We start from the raw sequence: 20449 nt of genomic DNA, 5'->3' as shown, positions 1-20449 counted from the left end.
TGAGACTACTCTGATGTGGGTTGACCTCGGAGGAGAGATTCTCTTCAGGGTCAAGAACACCGCCATGGCTTCGAGAACATTGATATGGAACTGTCTCATGGCGGGTAACCAAGAGCCCTGAAACATCTGATGTTGGGAGTAACCCCCCCATCCACTCAGAGACGCGTCGGTATGAATTGTCACTTGTGGAGAGGGGAACTGTAGAGGAACCGATTTGGAGAGGTTCCTCCGTTCGGACCATGGTTGTAGTCTCATTTTCAAGACAGAGGGGATCTTCGAGGTCTTGTCTCTTAAAGGTATTGTCGCTCTCTTTCTCCAAACTAGATTAATGTCTTTGAGTTTGGCTTATAATAGGAGATCGGTCAGTGAGGCAAATTGGAGAAGGCCGAGGATTCGTTCTAAAGCTCTTCTGGACACCTGTTTGTGTTTGAGAAAGTTCCTGATCTTGGAAGCTATCTCCCTTACCTTCTTGGGAGGAATGGAGAGCTTGTGCTTTGAGAGGTCCCAACGGATGCCTAACCATTCGAAGTGGCTTGATGGTTGTAGGCGGGACGAGATTGACTTGGAAGCCCAGTTTGGCGAGAAAATGGAGTACCTTCGACGTAGCTCTGTTGCATTCCTGGTGCGACTGGGCCCAAATGAGCCAATCGTCCAGATAGGCGACGATTTGTATCCCTTGGTGTCTGAGTTGCTCGAGCACCGTCTCCCCCAGTTTAGTGAATATCCTGGGGGCAATGCTGAGACCGAAGGGCATGACTTTGAATGCAAAGGCTCTCTTGCCGAGACGGAAGCCTAGGTAAGGAGAGAAGTTTCGAGCTACTGGGTCATGATAATAGGCGTCGGTAAGATCGATAGAGGTGGTGACGGCCCCACGGGGAAGTAAGGTCCGTACCTGAGAGATAGTCAGCATACGGAACTTGTCGCAAAGGATGTAAGAGTTGAGCTTCGACAAGTCCAGAACTACCCTCAACGCCGACGAGTCTTTCTTCGGGACTGTAAACAGGCGGCCTTGGAATTTCAGGGATCGAACCCGTTTGATTGCTTTCTTCTTGAGTAACTCCGCGGTGTACTCTTCCAGGATGGGAGTGGGTCTCTGGAAGAAGGTCACTGGTGGAGGAGGGGATCCCTGTGACCATTTCCAACCCAAGCCCCTGGATGTTATGCTGTGAGCCCATGGACTGAAGGTCCAATGGTCCCGGAAGGATGTTGATCAGATGGCGCTCGCGTCGTGGCGTGGGTGGTGTGGCGCTGGTGGTTGGCTAGGGCCTTTGTATCGGCCCATCCCTTTGACGAAGGAATTAACTAAATGGAAGACAACCTGTGAATAGTGGATTTCACGCGCCTTTGCTTTATACACGACACCCAAAAGGTGCTCGCGCGAGGGTTGTAACCTCAGCATTCCATGCTTTTATCTTTCTCTGGTATAATTGGAAGGTTTTATCAGAAAAGATATATAAGAAGGACTCTTTTCACCGGGCGCCACAGGTCTCTCCCCAGAAATAGATTTTTCCTTCGTCAAAATCCCTTGCTTATACAAATCTGAGTTCCCATCTCATCCACCCACAATGTTTAGGCAAAGGTCAAAATGGCTACTCAGTGAGTTGGTAGGGGGAGTGGGGATTCCCTATTACTTCGTTGTATCTACCAACACCACATTAGAAAAGTTGACGGGAATTTAGAACTTCACTGAAATCATACTCTTATTAATAGACTCGGATATGTATAGTATCGGTTAGGAAAAATAACTTATTTTTAGAATTAATTTTTTTACGGTTGAGATAAAAGTAACTATACTGTACTCAGTGTAGTTTATTCGAGTAAGTTTTTATAATGCATGGATTTTTTTAAAAATTAAGTTTTTATTTGTATATTAATTCTTTTTTTTCAATATTAAACTTACCCGATAATCATGTAGCTGTCAACTCCGTTGCCCGACAGAATTCTATGGAGGGATACGCCAGCTATCACAATACTAGAAGGGGGTGTATTCACCAGCGCCACCTGTGGCCAGGTACTCAAGTACTTCTTGTTGACACCTCCTCAATTATTCCTCTGTCGTGCTTCCGGCAAGACGTTCTGGGATACGCTTATGTTCTTGGAGTATTTTCACGACTTTGGTGAAGTATTTCTCTTTGATTTCGGCTGTCGCTTTACTGGAAACTTCTATATTAGCTTAGTTAGCTTTTGGAATTAATTTGATTAATTTTGGTGACGAGAGAGTATGAACTCTCGTTCACTTTTCAATGGCCGACCCTTCCCTTAGACGGAAGTGTTGGTGTCTAAGAGAGTATAGACTCTCTTTCTTAATTTTGCTTAACAAAAGTTATAGATTTATTTTATATCTCTCCGCCTCTTATAGGCCTCTTCGATTAACTTCCTTTTATTATAAACTCATTAAAATTAATTTTTATATTTGTTTATATTCGACCTTCCTAATAGTAGGCGGTCTTTTACCGAAGTTAATAAACTTTGAGCCCGTCATTTCGGTTTTACCTGTTAACATATTATGCTATTTCCGCCACAGAGTTTGAAAGATTTTCTTTGACAGTCTCGTACTGTTTTCAAAGCTGAACTAACGTTTTGTTTTGTCTCTGCAGTTGTTGACGTTCAGAACGTTCAACTTGCACTCTATCGTTACGATAGAGAAAGAATGTTCACGGTTTCACGTTGCAGTAAGAGTAACCGTGTCTAGCGTTTTGTTCATTCTTTCTTAACTTAATGGTTTTGATCCTAATAAAGGAACTTTTCAGTTTTTTTCCTTTAACAATAATAGGTTTTAACGATATATATGATTGGGCTCTTCTCTCAGGTTCTAAGTCAAGAGAGAGAGAGAGAGAGAGAGAGAGAGATAGAGACGGAGGGAGAAAGAGGATAAACGTTTCATTCAAGCCTGCCAGGCGTACGAGTAACGTCGTTATCGTTTTTTGCTCTTCTCCCTAGTCTCTTTAGGGGAAGAAACTAAACGTTTCTAGAGTGATCTAGTGTTTAGTCTCTTTCCAACCACTGAATTATCTTTCATTAGATTTTTCTGTTACATTGTAATTCTGTTTTCGCAATTACTAACTTTGAGAAAGGATAGAATTGCGTTTTTCAGGTACAAACCACTTAAAGTTTCGAGTTCAGTGAAATAAGTGCAAACAGAAATCAAAGTGATAAGTGATTAGTGAGTGAGGGTACTTTTGTGCGCGCCAGTCGTCCTCCCAGTCCGGGACCTCTTGCAAGCTCCCAAGCCCAGGGGAGAAGCAATGTCGAAGGGCATAAGGGTTCAGCAGGCCTTGATCGACGCACAGAAGTATTCTCGGTGGTTGTGGGCGTGTCTTACCGAGACCGTCACTCCCACCCGCAGACGATTGAGCCCTTATTTTGCTCGTCTGCAGAAGAGATTAGGGGAGAAAATAAAGGCAGAGTAACGCTGGTCTCAGGTCTCAAGACTTCTTAAACGTTAAGTCCAGACCTATGCCAGACGTACGAAGTTAAAGTTCACAACCCGAATGCAGTCATTGGGTTAACTCTGACTCTCCTCAGTCATCAGTTGATTACACTCCGCCTAAGAGGAGTAAGGTTCTGCCACAACAGATCTCTGCTGTTAAGGCTTTACCTCAGCAGAACTTAGTGTCTGCCGACCCCAAGTTAACTCTACTGCAGTCCATACAGTCACAACTTTCGGTCTTGATGCGTGAGTGTCGGGCTGAGAGTGTTGCACCTCCTGCACTCCCTCCACCTGTTCTCGCTGCACCTGTGCTCGCCCAGCCTGCACCTGCTCCGCCTGTGCTCGCCCAGCCTGCACCTGCTCCGCCTGGTCGCAGCACCATCTGCCAGGCGTACGATGTTGAACCACTTTCGGAGTTTGCTGTTCACAGTGTTGTTCAGCCTCAGCCTTCTTTAAGGCAACCCTTGCTTTGGGATCAGGAGAGTTACACTCTTCCTCCTCCTCCCCTTGCTGCTCCACCAGTGGTGCAACTCTCGGTTGGGGTACAACAACCTCTCCCCTCCGTGAGTCTGTCTGCTCAACCAGCGCTGCACCGAGTTCAACCCTCATCTAGGCAAGCTCATCTACACCATGCACTTGCGCCTCAGGAGCCTCAGCTTGCTAGAACTTTACCTTGTTCTGCGCAGCCTCAACCTTCTCATGCTCCACTCATCTCTCAGGAACAGGAACGGACTACTCCGCCTCCGTCCTCCGCTCAGCTGGTGCAATCCTTGGGTGCAACTCTTGCTAGGAGTCAACCTCCTTCACCCTTGCACCTGCCTTCTGCTCCGACTGTTGTTCAGCCTATGCAGTCTGAACCTCAGGTTTTCCCTCAAGTTGAGGAAACCTCTGTTGTTGTTCCTACCCGTTCTGACTCTGCGGTTCAGCATTCTGGTCCTTTTGCTTCGCTACCTTCTGCTGATGAAGTGTCGGATGATGAGGAGGCACATCTTGATCCCTCATCAGACGTGGAGGAGTCTAAGCTTTCTCCATTGTCTGTTGATTTTAGAAAGGTCTTGGCTCTAGCGAGACATTTACCTTGTTCTGCGCAGCCTCTTCCTCATCGCGCTCCGCTCACACCACAGGAACTGGAACTTGCTACTCCGCTTCCGCCAACCGCTCAGCAAGCGCAACCCTTGGGTTCAACCACTCATGCTAGGAGTCAGCCTCCTCCACCCATGCGCCTTCCTTCTGCTTGTCTTTTATTCAGCCTTTGCAGACTGAGCCTCAGGTGTTCCCTCATCGGAGTCTTGAAGAGGAAACCACACTATTGTTGTTCCAGCTCGTTCTGACTCTGCTGTTCAGCATACCATGGTTTAAACCCCATGCAAGCATGCATAAAGCACTCTAGCACTGGTCATGGAATTTCTGAGAAATGTTAAACCCCATGCACACGCTCTGCTTTCCTTTCAGCAGGCTCTGCTTACAGCAGGCTCTGCTTACTACATGCTCAGCATTCAGCATGCTCTGCATTCAGCATGCTCTGCATACAACATGCTCTGCATATAGCATGCTCTGCATACAGCATACTCTGCATACATCATGCTCTGCATACCTTACCGCATGCTTCTCAACTCATCTTGGGTTGTTGCCAACTCACTAGACTGTCAAGCAGTTTCATAACGTTGCCTTCTAGTCTGCTGCTTTGCACCAGTGAACCCTCACTCAGAGAACTTAGCTTTTCTAGGATAAGGTCCCTGTAGATGAGAAAGTTCTTTTCTCCCTCCTTCTGATATTCCCTTGAGGACTCTGTCATTTGGAGGGAGCCTTTAGCTGCATAACCTCTTATGGACTTTTATTTAAGCATAACATGCTTACAGGGAAGGTAATGGTTACACTTCAGCCGCTAATCCCGTCTGTTACCACACCTGCTCCCATAGACCTTGAGCTGTGTTGCATGACATGCAGTCCAAGCTTAGTCCTTGTTAGAGGATTTTTTGTTTACGGAGTCAATGTGTCACGGGGAAGACGTTCAACAACCAACAGAAGGGACTTGTTGTGACGCAGTGCGGCAACCTCAGCAACCCGTTAAGGAGTTGTCTGTACGGCCCAGACAGTCTAGACAGATTCGGGTTGTCACTGTACTTCCTCGCTTGCCCATGATTGACAGTTTACAGACTGTGCAGCAGTATCATGATCTTGTGTCCGGCTCCGTCAGACGACTGGCTTTTAAGAGCTCCCTCAAGTCGTCGCTGTCTGGAGATTTTCAAATGGACTATGGATCTGACCAAGGAACTGGGCCTCCTGGTCAATTTTGAGGAGTCTCAGCTCGTTCCATCCCAGACCATTGTCTCCTTGGGTATGGATCTTCAGAGTCGAGCTTTTCGGACTTGTCCGTCGGCCCCAAGGATCTTCCAAGCCCTAGAATGCATCCAGAGCATGCTGAGAAGGAACCGATGCTTAGTCAGGCAGTGGATGAGTCTAACAGGGACACTTTCATCGCTGGCCCTGTTCATCGAGTTAGGGAGACTCCACCTCCGCCCCCTTCAGTATCATCTAGCTGCTCACTGGATAAAGGACATGACGCTAGAGACGGGCTCAGTTCCTGTTTCCGAAGAGATGAGGTCTACTCTAACGTGGTGGAAGAACAGCATTCTTCTCAAGGAAGGTCTACCTTTGGCTGTTCAGACCTCCGACCACCGTCTCTTCTCGGACGCATCGGACACGGGCTGGGGTGCGACACTGGACGGACAGGAATGCTCGGGAACATGGAATCAGGAGCAAAGGACACTTCACAGCTATTGCAAGGAGTTGTTGGCAGTTCATTTGGCCTTGATAAACTTCAAGTCCCTCCAGCTTAACAAGGTGGTGGAGGTGAACTCCGACTACACCACAGCCTTGGCTTACATCTCCAAGCAGGGAGGGACTCATTCGAGGAAGTTGTTCGAGATCGCAAGGGACCTCCTCATTTGGTCAAAAGATCGAAAGCTCACGCTGGTAACGAGGCTCATTCAGGGCGATATGAATGTCATGGCAGATCGCCTCAGCCGGAAGGGTCAGGTCTTCCCCACAGAGTGGACCCTTCACAAGAATGTTTGCAGCAGACTTTGGGCCCTGTGGGGTCAGCCAACCATAGATCTATTCGCTACCTCGATGACCAAGAGGCTCCTCTTGTATTGTTCTCCGATTCCAGACCCTGCAGCAGTTCGCGTGGATGCCTTTCTGCTGGATTGGTCTCATCTCAACCTGTATGCATTCCCGCCGTTCAAGATTGTCAACAGGGTACTTCAGAAGTTCGCCTCTCACAAAGGGACACGGCTGACGTTGGTTGCTCCCCTCTGGCCCGCGAGAGAATGGTTCACTGAGGTACTGCAATGGCTGGTCGACGTTCCCAGGACTCTTCCTCCTAGAGTGGACCTTCTGCGTCAACCTCACGTAAAGAAGGTACACCCAACCTCCACGCTCTTCGTCTGACTGCCTTCAGACTATCGAAAGACTCTCAAGAGCTAGAGGCTTTTCGAAGGAGGCAGCCAGAGCGATTGCCAGAGCAAGGACGACATCCACTCTCAGAGTCTATCAGTCTTAATGGGAAGTCTTCCGAAGCTGGTGCAAGGCCAATGCAGTTTTCCTCAACCAGTACCAATGTAACCCAGATTGCTGACTTCCTGTTACATCTAAGGAACGTAAGATCCCTATCAGCTCCTACGATCAAGGGTTACAGAAGTTTGTTGGCAGCGGTTTTCCGCCACAGAGGCTTGGATCTTTCCTCCAACAAAGATCTACAGGACCTCCTTAGGTCTTTTGAGACCTCAAAGGAACGTCGGTTGTCCACTCCAGGCTGGAATCTAGACGTGGTCCTAAGGTTCCTAATGTCATCAGGATTTGAACCGCTCCAATCAGCCTCTTTTAAGGACCTCACATTAAAAACTCTTTTCCTCGTGTGCTTAGCAACAGGTAAAAGAGTAAGTGAGATCCACGCCTTCAGCAGGAACATAGGTTTCACATCTGAAACGGCTACATGTTCCTTGCAGCTCGGTTTTTTGGCTAAAAACGAGCTTCCTTCCCGTCCTTGGCCTAAGTCGTTCGAGATCCCAAGCCTGTCCAACATGGTGGGGAACGAACTGGAGAGAGTACTTTGCCCAGTTAGAGCTCTTAAGTACTATCTAAGAAGGTCAAAACCATTACGAGGACAATCAGAAGCCTTATGGTGTGCTATCAAGAAGCCTTCTCTACCAATGTCTAAGAACTCAGTTTCTTACTACATCAGGCTTCTGATTAGAGAAGCAAATTCTCATCTGAAGGAAGAAGACCTTGCTTTGCTGAAGGTAAGGACACATGAAGTGAGAGCTGTGGCTACTTCAGTGGCCTTCAAACAGAACCGTTCTCTGCAGAGTGTTATGGATGCAACCTATTGGAGAAACAAGTCAGTGTTCGCATCATTCTATCTCAAAGATGTCCAGTCTCTTTACGAGTACTGCTACACCCTGGGTCCATTCGTAGCAACGAATGCAGTAGTAGGCGAGGGCTCAGCCACTACATTCCCATAATCCCATAACTTTTTAACCTTTCTCTTGAATACTTTTTATGGGTTGTACGGTCGGCTAAGAAGCCTTCCACATCCTTGTTGATTTGGCGGGTGGTCAATTCTTTCTTGAGAAGCGCCAAGGTTAAAGGTTGTGATGAGGTCCTTTAGTATGGGTTGCAGCCCTGTATACTTTAGCACCTTTGAGTTGATTCAGCCTCCCAAGAGGAACGCTGCGCTCAGTAAGGAAGACGATCTTATTAAAGGCAGAGTAACGGTTCAAGTCGACTTCCTTACCAGGTACTTATTATTTCATTGTTATTGTGGATAACTGATTATATGAAATATGGGATACTTAGCTATCCTTTAATCTTGTACACTGGTTTTCACCCACCCCCCTGGGTGTGAATCAGCTACATGATTATCGGGTAAGTTTAATATTGAAAAATGTTATTTTTATTAATAAAATAAATTTTTGAATATACTTACCCGATAATCATGATTTAATCGACCCTCCCTTCCTCCCCATAGAGAACCAGTGGACCGAGGAATAATTGAGGAGGTGTCAACAAGAAGTACTTGAGTACCTGGCCACAGGTGGCGCTGGTGAATACACCCCCTTCTAGTATTGTGATAGCTGGCGTATCCCTCCATAGAATTCTGTCGGGCAACGGAGTTGACAGCTACATGATTATCGGGTAAGTATATTCAAAAATTTATTTTATTAATAAAAATAACATTTCTTTCCCTAGGAAAATGAAATGTTGGTTCACAGAGTGTATCAAGTGAAGAAAATTGTCCGGCAGTTGAGGAAAGAGCGAAAGTAAGTTAATGTATTTTTGAAGTGTGTGTTTTATTAAATGAGATGAAAAGTTATTTATATATTAGTGTATTTTCTTGTGGTTTTTGCATGTTCCAATTCCTAGAATTATACTGACCCGTTAGCGTCTCTAACTTAGAGGAGATAGCTATACGCAAGATTTTTCTCACACTCGAACATGTCACTTATTGCTGAGCTTTTGTTAATAGCAGATCTTCCATTTTTAGTATACTGTACATTGCTGTATGTTTTTGCCCCTTTACTCAATTCAGTAGTTCATGTTTCATATCACATGGGGTCTGTATGTGGCATGTTTATTACAAACCATATCAAGAATTGAGTACAAACTGATTTTTTTGGGCCTTCACCTTGGCCCCTCTCAGCTCATCGTTTTAGAAGAAAACAAACAGGAAATCAGCCATACTGATGATTAAGTTATGGCTCAAGTAGCTGCCTTAATTACGATAAGGATATTCTGGTTAGAAGGAAAGAATGCTAACCCTTTCTAACAGTCTCCTTCAGTCCCAATGAAGGATTCAAATATTCATAGTTGGCTTGATATATACAGTACTGTGGTTGTTTTTTACATGAGATTTTTCAGGTTACCTGGTCAGGAGTTTGACATAGCTGTGGGTCCTCAATATCCATCTTTTTTTTTAAGCTAGCATTAGTATTGTGTGTGTTCAGTATATTTATTGAGAATTTGCAAATTTAATTTTAGAAATGTAGCAATTGGTTCATGTTATCACTATTCTCATTCAGACAGTATTTTTTATGGTACCACACTCAGTCAAAAGATGGATTATTTTTGAAAAGTTTATTTGTTCTGGCACCAAATACTGTACTAACCTTTTAACTCTTTACCATTGAGATATATTTTAGAGACAGCTGAAACTAGCCTTAATATTTTGGCGACAGCGAGGTGCAAGTACCGACTGCTAGTTAGCAGCGGGGTTTAGGACCAACTGCCCTGGTCTCGCATGCAGTAGCCAAAATAAGCCCTTTTTTCAATATTAATCTTACCCGATAATCATGTAGCTGTCAACTCCGTTGCCCGACAGAATTCTACGGAAGGGATACGCCAGCGATCGCTATACAAGAGGGGGGTGTACTCACAAGCGCCACCTGTGGCCAGGTACTGCAGTACTTCTTGTTGACACCACCTCAATTTTTCCTCTGTCGTGCCTCCGGCTAGACCTACATGGATACGCTGTTGATTCTGGAGTTTTTGCTCACGATTTGGTGATGTATTTGCTCTAGATTTTAGCTTTCGCTATTCAGGAAGTTTTATTGTGAGCTTAGCTAGCTTTTGGAATTAATTTGATTAATTATGGTGACGAAGAGAGTATGAACTCTCTTTCACTTTTAAATGGCCGACCCTTCCCTTAGACGGAAGTGTTGGTGTCTAAGAGAGTATAGACTCTCTTTCTTAATTTTGCTTAACAAAAGTTATAGATTTATTTTATATCTCTCCGCCTCTTATAGGCCTCTTCGATTAACTTCCTTTTTTATAAACTTATTAAAATTAATTTTTATATTTGTTTATATTCGACCTTTCCTAATAGTAGGCGGTCTTTTCTTGTACCGAAGTTAATTAACATTGAGCCCGTCATTTCGGTTTTACCTGTTAACATATTATGCTATTTTAATGTTTTTGAAAGAATTTCTTTGATAGTCTCGTACTGTTTTCAAAGTTGAACTAACGTTTTGTTTTGTCTCTGCAGTTGTTGACGTTCAGAACGTTCAACTTGCGCTCTATGGTTATGATAGAGAGAGAATTTTCACGGTGTCACGTTGCAGTAAGAGTAAACCGTTTCTAGCGTTTTGTTCATTCTTTCTTAGCTTAATGGTTTTAATTCTAATAAAGGAACTTTTTATTTGGGAAATCTTTCAGTTTTTTTCCTTTAACAATAATATGTTTTAACGATATATATGATTGGGCTCTTCTCTCAGGTTCTAAGTCAAGAGAGAGAGAGAGAGAGAGAGAGAGATAGAGACGGAGGGAGAGAGAGGAGGATAAACGTTTCGTTCAAGCGAGTAACGTTGTTTTCGTTTTTGCTCTTCTCCCTAGTCTCTTTAGGGGAAGAAGGTAAACGTTTCTAGAGTTTTATTCTTGTTCTCAAGCTTTATGCGGTGAGAGATTTTAAACGTAGTTTATTTGATCTAGTGTTTAGTCTCTTTCCAGCCACTGAATTATTTATCTTTCATTAGATTTTTCTGTTACATCGTAATTCTGTTTTCGCAATTATTAACTTTTAAGGAAGGATAGAATTGCGTGTTTCAGGTACAAACCACTTAAAGTTTCGAGTTCAGTGAAATAAGTGCAAACAGAAAATCAAAAGTGATAAGTGATAAGCGCAAAGTGTTACAGTGTTGCGTTCGAGGGTTCGTCTGTTCGTGCCAGTTGTTCGCCTAGTCTGGGACCTCTTACAAGCTCCCAAGCCCAGGGGAGAAGTAATGTCGAAGGACTTATGGGTTCAGCAGGCCTTGATCGACGAACAGACGTTTTCCCTCCGTGGTTTCGGGTGTATCTACACACGTTGCCGACGTGATCACCCCACCCACACAAAGACGAGAGAGCCCTTTCTTTCCTCGTCTGCGGTAGAGGTTTCTCGCAGAAACCATGGACCAATCTTGCAGCTTTTAAGTGCAAGTCGGTCCCTTCCGCACAAGTCCAACTCCTAGGTGTAGCCATTAGCCCTGGGTCAGTTCGGACTTGCTGCAGTACGACAACTGCACACCTCCCAGAGAGGCAAGGTGGTATCGCAACAGGCAGTAGCTCCGTCTGTTGCCGCACCAGCTGTTTTAGACCCTCAGTCTCAACGGACAGTAGCTCCGTTTGTTGTTGTCTTTCTTAAACTCTAGTGGTCTTTGCTGCAGTCAATGCAGTCTCAGCTTGCGGTGTTGATGCAGGAGTTTCAGGCAGAGGAGGTTAATACACCTCCTGCGAACGCTCCTCCTCCTCTGCGCAGTACAATCTGCCAGACGTATGAGGTTGAGGTTCCTCAGGCTACCTCCATGCGTGAGCTGCCGCGTTGGGAGTTGCCAGTTACCAGCGTTGTGCAGCAACCTCCACCTTCCTTGAGGCAGGAATCTCTTACCACGCTACAACCTCCTCAACAATGGGGACAGGAGTCTTATGCCTTACAACCTCCTCTTCCTTTGAGGCAAGAGTTTCTTGCAGTAAGACCATCCTCGAGGCAGCAACCTCTTGAGGTACGACAACCTCTACCATCCTTGAGGCAGCCACCTCAGCTCTCGCAGCTACAACCTCAACTCTCGAGGCAAGCTCCTCAAGAACCTCAACTCGTGAGACAGGAGTCGCGTTCTGCGCAGCCGCCACCTCAACTCTCGCAGCTCACACCTCAAGAACCTCAACTCGTGAGTCAAGAGCCTCTCTCTGCGCAGCCACCTCAACCCTTGAGGCAAGCGCAACTCTTGAGGCAGGAACCTCATGCTATGAGTCAGCCACCTCAACGCATGCATCTGCCACTTTCTCCTCAGCTTGAGCCTCTTCCCATTCAACTTTGATATAACAAATGACAATAATAACACCTCTTTACTTTCATAACTTGCATTTGTAAAACATATACATGTATGCCTACACAAACATTATGATAATGGAGGTTATTCGTATTACTTAAAAAAAAAAAAAAAAAATATATATGTATTCCTTGCAATATATTTTTAACAAAATCGCAAAAATATGGCAAAAATATCTTCAAAACAAAAATGAATCATGAGTTATGAATATAATGTAAATATTATGTTGATATTAAAACCCCATGCAAGCATGCATGAAGTAATGCAGTGTTGCCAACAGGGCGAGTTTCCCTTTCCTGAGGTGTAGTAGATTATAGTACGTATATTTAGTGCAGCTTAATTCTACGATTATCATGCCGGCTATCAAATTCATCAACAAAACAGTCTAAATCAATTCCCTCGGCACATGCACTTTCAATGGACAGTAATGCGATATTACTCAATCTAGCACTGGTCATGGAATTTCTGAGAAATGTTACACGCCATGCAACATGCTCTGCTTACCTTACAGCATGCTCTACATACAGCATGCTCTGCATACCTTACCGCATGCTTCTCAGTCACACATCTTTGGTTGTTGCCAACTCACTAGACTGTCAAGCAGTTTCATAACGTTGCCTTCTAGTCTGCTGCTTTTGCACCAGTGAAACCCTCACTGAGAGAACTTAGCTTTTCTCGGATATGGTCCCTGTAGATGAGAAAGTGCTTTTCTCCCTCCTTCTGATATTCCCTTGAGGACTCTGTCATTTGGAGAGGAGCCTTTAGCTGCGTAGCCTCCTATGGACTTTTATTTAAGCATAACATGCTTCCAGGGAAGGTAATGGTTCCACTTCAGTCGCTAACCCCGTCTGTTACCACACCTGCTCCCATAGACCTTGAGCTGTGTTGCAAGACATGCAGTCCAAGCTTAGTCCTTGTTAGAGGATTTTTTGTTTACGGAGTCAGTGTGTCACTGGGAAGACGTTCAACTACCAGCAGAAGTGACTTGTTGTGACGCAGTGCGGCAACCTCAGCAACCCGATAAGGAGTTGTCTGTACGACCCAGACAGTCTAGACAGCTTCGGGTTGTCACTGTACTTCCTCGCTTCCCCATGGTTGACAGTTCACAGACTGTGCAGCAGTACCATGATCTTGTGTCCCGCTCCGTCAGACGACTGGCTTTTAAGAGCTCCCACAAGTCGTCGCTGTCTGGAGATTCTCAGATGGACTATGGATCTGACCAAGGAACTGGGCCTCCTGGTCAATTTTGAGGAGTCCCAGCTCGTCCCATCCCAGACCATTGTCTACCTGGGTATGGATCTTCAGAGTCGAGCTTTTCGGGCTTTTCCGTCGGCCCCAAGTATCTTCCAAGCCCTAGAATGCATCCAGAGCATGCTGAGAAGGAACCGATGCTCAGTCAGGTAGTGGATGAGTCTAACAGGGACACTTTCATCGCTGGCCCTGTTCATCGTGTTAGGGAGACTCCACCACCGCCCCCTTCAGTATCATCTAGCTGCTCACTGGATAAAGGACATGACGCTAGAGACGGTCTCAGTTCCTGTTTCCGAAGAGAGGAGGTCTACTCTCGCGTGGTGTAAGAACAGCTTTCTTCTCAAGGAAGTCTACCTTTGGCTGTTCAGAAACCCGACCGCCGTCTCCTCTCGGACGCATCAGACACGGGCTGGGGTGCGACTTTGGACGGACAGGAATGCTCGGGAACATGGAATCAGGAGCAAAGGACACTTCACATCAATTGCAAGGAGTTGTTGGCGGTTCTTCTGGCCTTGATAAACTTCAAGTCCCTCCAGCTTAACAAGGTGGTGGAGGTGGACTCTGACAACACCACAGCCCTGGCTTACATCTCCAAGCAGGGAGGGACTCTTTCGTGGAAGTTGTTCTAGATCGCAAGGGACCTCCTCATCTGGTCAAAAGATCGAAAGCTCACGCTGGTAACGAGGTTCATTCAGGGCGGTATGAATGTCATGGCAGATCGCCTCAGCCGGAAGGGTCAGGTCATCCCCACAGAGTGGACCCTTCACAAGAATGTTTGCAGCAGACTTTGGGCCCTGTGGGGTCAGCCAACCATAGATCTGTTCGCTACCTCGATAACCTAGAGACTCCTGTTGTATTGTTCTCCGATTCCAGACCCAGCAGCAGTTCACGTGGATGCTTTTCTGCTGGATTGGTCCCATCTCGACCTGTATGCATTCCCGCCATTCAAGATTGTCAACAGGGTACTTCAGAAGTTCTCCTCTCGCAAAGGGACACGGCTGACGTTGGTTGGCTCCGCTCTGGCCCGCGAGAGAATGGTTCATAGAGGTACTGCAATGGCTGGTCGACATTCCCAGGACTCTTCCTCTAGGAGTGAACCTTCTACGTCAACCTCACGTAAAGAAGGTACACCCAAACCTCCACGCTCTTCGTCTGACTGCCTTCAGACTTTCGAAAGACTCTCAAGAGCTAGGGGCTTTTCGAAGGAGGCAGCCAGAGCAATTGCCAGAGCAAGGAGAACATCCACTCTCAGAGTCTATCAGTCTCAAGGGGAAGTCTTCCGAAGCTGGTACAAGACCAATGCAGTTTCCTCAACCAGTACCACTGTAACCCAGATTGCTGACTTCCTGTTACATCTAAGGAAAGTAAGATCCCTTTCAGCTCCTACGATCAAGGGTTACAGAAGTATGTTGGCAGCGGTTTTCCGCCACAGAGGCTTGGATCTTTCCACCAACAAAGATCTACAGGACCTCCCTAGGTCTTTTGAGACCTCAAAGGAACGTCAGTTGTCCACTCCAGGCTGGAATCTAGACGTGGTCCTAAGGTTCCTTATGTCATCAAGATTTGAACCTCTCCAATCAGCCTCTTTTTAGGACCTCACATTAAAAACTCTTTTCCTCGTGTGCTTGACAACAGCTAAAAGAGTAAGTGAGATCCACGCCTTCAGCAGGATCATAGTTTTCACATCTGAAACGGCTACATGTTCCTTGCAGCTCGGTTTTTGCTAAACGAGCTTCCTTCACGTCCTTGGCCTAAGTCGTTCGAGATCCCAAGCCTGTCCAACTTGGTGGGGAATGAACTGGAGAGAGTACTTTGCCCAGTTAGAGCTCTTAGGTACTATCTAAAAAGGTCTTAACCTTTACGAGGACAATCAGAAGCCTTATGGTGTGCTATCAAGAAGCCTTCTTTTCCAAGGTCTAAGAACTCAGTTTCTTACTATTCAGGCTTCTGATTAGGGAAGCACATTCTCATCTGAAGGAAGAAGACCTTGCTTTGCTGAAGGTAAGGACACATGAAGTGAGAGCTGTGGCTACTTCAGTGGCCTTCAAACAGAACCGTTCTCTGCAGAGTGTTATGGATGCAACCTATTGGAGAAGCAAGTCAGTGTTCGCATCATTCTATCTCAAAGATGTCCAGTCTCTTTACGAGTACTGCTACACCCTGGGACCATTCGTAGCAACGAATGCAGTAGTAGGCGGGGGCTCAGCCACTACATTCCCATAATCCCATAACCTTTTAACCTTTCTCTTGAATACTTTTTATGGGTTGTACGGTCGGCTAAGAAGCCTTCCACATCCTTGTTGATTTGGCGGGTGGTCAATTCTTTCTTGAGAAGCGCCGAGGTTAAAGGTTGTGATGAGGTCCTTTAGTATGGGTTGCAGCCCTTGATACTTCAGCACCTTAGAGTTGTTCAGCCTCCTAAGAGGAACGCTGCGCTCAGTAAGGAAGACGAACTTATTTAAGGCAGAGTAATGGCTCAAGTCGACTTCCTTACCAGGTACTTATAATTTCATTGTTATTTTGAATAACTGATAATATGAAATACGGGATACTTAGCTTCTTGATATACATGTACACTGGTTTTCACCCACCTCCCTGGGTGTGAATCAGCTACATGATTATCGGGTAAGATTAATATTGAAAAATGTTATTTTCATTAGTAAAATAAATTTTTGAATATACTTACCCGATAATCATGATTTAATTGACCCACCCTTCCTCCCCATAGAACCAGTGGACCGAGGAAAAATTGAGGTGGTGTCAACAAGAAGTACTGCAGTACCTGGCCACAGGTGGCGCTTGTGAGTACACCCCCCTCTTGTATAGCGATCGCTGGCGTATCCCTTCCGTAGAATTCTGTCGGGCAACGGAGTTGACAGCTACATGATTATCGGGTAAGTATATTCAAAAATTTATTTTACTAATGAAAATAACATTTTTCGGCTTGGAAGAGAATAGACATCTTTATCCTCTGCTTGATTCTGTTTAAGGTCCTTTAAAAACCAACTGGCCTTAAAATTGAAAGCTTTCCCTTTAAAGGCCACTCATGAATGGTAGAGGCAAGGGACAGTGATATTGCCCTATCAGCAATACAGTGCCCTGGAGACTGACTATATATACATATGATCAGCACCCAAACCCCCTCTCTACCCAAGCTAGGATGGTGAGGTTGCAGAGACTAAAGGAACTTATGAGTTTGAGCGGGACTCGAACCCCAGTCTGACAATCACTAGTTAGGGACGTTACCACATAGGCCACCACAGCCCTTTCTCTTGTATGTAAGAGTGATTGCATTCTTAAATTTATTTTTAGATTGTGGATTTGTCTAGGTAGGGAAGGGCGCCATTGTGGCACCTTCATGTCTGCGCTGGAGACTGATCCTCATGCCCTTTGTCCTGTGTGCAGGGTTCACACTTGTATGCAGGAGTCTCCCTGTACATTAAATTGCGTAGGGAGTGGCTTCCCTCCCAGTGGCAACGATTTAGCAGACGCCAGAAGAAGGGAAAGATGGATTCTTCACCTTTTGGGTCATCCACAAAGTTGAAGAAACCTTGCCTACTTTCTCCGACGTTTTAATCCCATCACTTCGACTCTGCCTGATTAGTCTCTTCTGGGGACCAATCGGCTACGAGTGGAGGCGCCTTGACCCTTGGACAACCTTGAGAGCCCAAAGTTTCTGTTACTTCCCCGGGATAAGCAGTGTAGACTTCGTCCTCAGGAGATTCTCTTTCTGCGTGACCATCCTTGGGCCTCCCGGGATCCCCTTGTAAGGAAGGGCTTCTTGAAGTTCATCAGCAAGAGACACGGGGTGATGGCAGCACTCCCTCGTTTAAAGGTATTTATGATCCTTCTCCCTGATACTCCGGCAGTCTAATACCAAAGGAGTCTCTTGTGTCTCTTGCTGGAGTACCCTCAGCACCTGCTCTTGTTCGTTCAGTTTTAGCGGATGAACGCTTGACAGATTTGTAGTATCCCATTAGAGGATTCCTTTGCATGAATTCCTCCAGGTGTTGGTTAAACCCTCCTATGCATGGAATGAGCACTCTTCACCAGCTTTTTTGGGATTATCTTCCCGTTCACGGAATGATCCTCCCACTTCTGCAACAGGTGTCGATCAACCTTCCTGCCCACGGGAGAGACAACGTTCACCTGAGTGGTTGCCTCCTAGAGTTTTCCGGAAATGGGTAGATAATTTGTCAGTACCACATTCCAGCTCTTCAGAGCTAGAAGACGGGGGATTAGGTGTCTGTTTACAGTTCCCACCCCCTGCCATCGGGTCCTTAGGACATATCAAAGCGCTCGTCCGTTTGAAAAGCAAAGTTCCACTCTTGGGCCTAAGGCCTCTTTCTTGGCTGCCCATCAACAACCTTCCCCTTCTCAATGCTCCTGACATGCCACCTGGTAGTAGAGATACACGAGTGAGCTCAGACCAAAACATCCTCCCTCTCAATAAAGTTATTCTCGAGTTGAAAACGGTTGTTGCTAACTTTCAGAATTAATCAGGGAAAGCAATAGGCACAGAATGGCCTTTGCTCCTCCTAGCAGTAATGAGACTCTTGACCTTGTAAGGTTCCAGATCTGGTGGCGTAATCACCTCTCGCTTGTGGTTTATTGCTAATCAGTTCTAGACCAAAAACTACATTAATAGGCAATACTTCTTTAGTATCCATGAGACAGTTTGGACTCTTACAATCTTACACTGTTTTGTCTGATCCCTAAGACTTTGAACGAAATCTGAACATCCAATGGAGTCAGAGACATGCGAGTATCTTTAAAGGAGACAACAGAAGAGTGGTACTCAGATCTACTGGAACTTCTCATGGAAACCCCGAGAAAATACTCAGAAGGACCAAAACCTAATAGGTCAACCACGCTCAAGAAAAGTTCCAAGTCGCAGTGCATTGCCTGCCATGTCACAATGGGAGGCTAGTCGGCATTGCTTCCTAAAGGAGTTTGAGCCCAATTGCGAAACAATTGCCCATATGTCCCCGAAAGTTCTCTGCAACAGGCTATCAGGCCAAAGGGAACCTTTAGTAATGGGGGTTATATGAGGGATATTGTCTCTCTCAATGCCCTGAACATGGGCTATTTAATGATCCTGAGGAATTAATTCCTTTTCAGTCATGGCTGTATAAGACTACTGCTAGGCCTTGAACCAAGTTCTCAAACTGAAAGAGCTTGACCTCCCCACTTTGGGAGAACTCTCAGCTTTTATTCGGGTTTTTAGCAGGCAGGCTTGTCCCTCCTGAGAGCAAAACCTCTCCTCTTGGAATGTAGAAGAGGGTGCTCAAGTCTTTGAAGAAAGCACCCCCCCCACAATCCCATATATAAAGCCTAAGACAGGGATCTCACCTTAAAGACTGCTTTCTTCCTTGCCTTACCTTCAGCTAAGGATAATAAGTACAGTAGACTACATGGTTCATATCATCTTGTGCCCCATTCCAAAGAGTACAAAGAATTTTTCGTACTCTTTGCATTTGAGTTTGTGACCAGAACCCTGATTCCCAGGGGAATATCATTTGCACTTTCACAATCTCATCTCTCAAGGAGGCCACCAATGACCTGGGTATTATTTTACTCCGTCCAGTGAGATCAATTCAAAAGTTTTAGAAATGAACGACAGATAGTAGGCCAAAAAAATTTTCAATCCGGGCATGAACACTTGTTGCACCAGAGGAAGTTTTCGAAAATGCATCTTCTTACTGGTTGAGAAATCTATATTGAGAACTTCCAATGCTTAGGGGAAGTGTCGCCAGGGGCCCCCTTCGAGCACACGATATTCGTGGTCTTGCTGCAACCCTACTGTTCCGCAGAAACCGTTTGGAACTTCTCACAGAAGTTCCATAATAATTTCCTGAATGGCAAAACCTGTTATGACAACCACACATAAGAAAGTTCCATGACGCAGTGCATTGGCTGTCACTTCACGGCTAGAGACTATCCTGCATCTCCTCCGAAAGAAAGGCTTTTCGAGATCCTCTGAGAAATAACTTTCCGTATACTGTATCTAAGAAAGTCGTTCGTAGCAGTCTACCAGGCTAAGTGGAAAATATTCTGTGAATGGTGTTGTAGGGGAATTAAGGCCATTATTCCCCTGATTGCAGATTTTTTTTGTGTTTCTGTGGAACAAAAAAACTTTTTCAGTTATTGCAATAAAAGGCTACCGCTCAGCCTTGAGCCATATTTACAAACTGAAGGGTCTTTACCTCTCCTCCTCATGAGAACTCTCAGCTCTCATTACAAGTTTTGAGCAGTATCGTCCTCGAGAACTCAAATCCCCTACCTGGGATGTGACTAAGGTTCTCAGGGCCTTAAAAAAAGACCCTTACTAACCCTTGCATAAAACCTTAGACAGGGACCTTACCTTAAAGACAGTCTTCCTCCTTGCCAAACAAATTATATGGTCTATCTTATCTTACGTCACATTCCAGAGAGTGGAAGGAATTATCATTATCTTTTTTCCCAAATTTGTGGCCACAACCCAGAATCCAATTGAAAACAATATCAGATTTGACTCTGACGATCTTGTCTCTCAAAGAGGTAACTGATGACCTGGATGACTTGTTATGATGTCCCGTAAGAGCAATGCTTAAATAACTGAAAAGAACGCAGTATCTTAAGCCTGAAATCTCTAATTTGTTTGTGAGCACTGGTTGCTCCGAAAAGAAAAGAAAGTATCCAGAAACATAATCACATTTTAGTTGAGAGAACAATCATGAGAGCTTATAAATCTTCAGGGAAAGCATCATCAATGTCCCCCCATCGAGCACATAATACCCATGGGCTTTCCACTACCCTAGCATTCTGCAAAAACCACTCTGTAGCACAAGTCCTCACAGCTAGTGTGTGGAATAGACAAACCACTTTTACGGACCATTATCTTGAACATTACACACGCAGGTCT

The 20449-nt window shown here is 45.4% G+C and overlaps 1 protein-coding gene across 2 annotated transcripts in view; it reads left to right on the top strand.

The window, feature by feature from the left end:
• The window catches only part of LOC137658313 (uncharacterized), a 65959-nt gene that overhangs the window by 15615 nt on the left and 29895 nt on the right, over positions 1-20449 (top strand). For both annotated transcript variants that reach the window (XM_068392994.1, XM_068392986.1), the window contains exon 2: positions 8684-8754. In XM_068392994.1, the coding sequence (XP_068249095.1) occupies positions 8684-8754 (71 nt within the window). The remainder of the gene's footprint in view (positions 1-8683; positions 8755-20449) is intronic.

This window comes from Palaemon carinicauda, chromosome 1 (genome assembly GCF_036898095.1).
Source record: "Palaemon carinicauda isolate YSFRI2023 chromosome 1, ASM3689809v2, whole genome shotgun sequence".
NCBI classification, from domain to species: Eukaryota; Metazoa; Arthropoda; class Malacostraca; order Decapoda; family Palaemonidae; genus Palaemon; species Palaemon carinicauda.
Note: the sequence above shows the minus strand (reverse complement) of the source record. Positions and strands in the feature narration are given on the sequence as shown.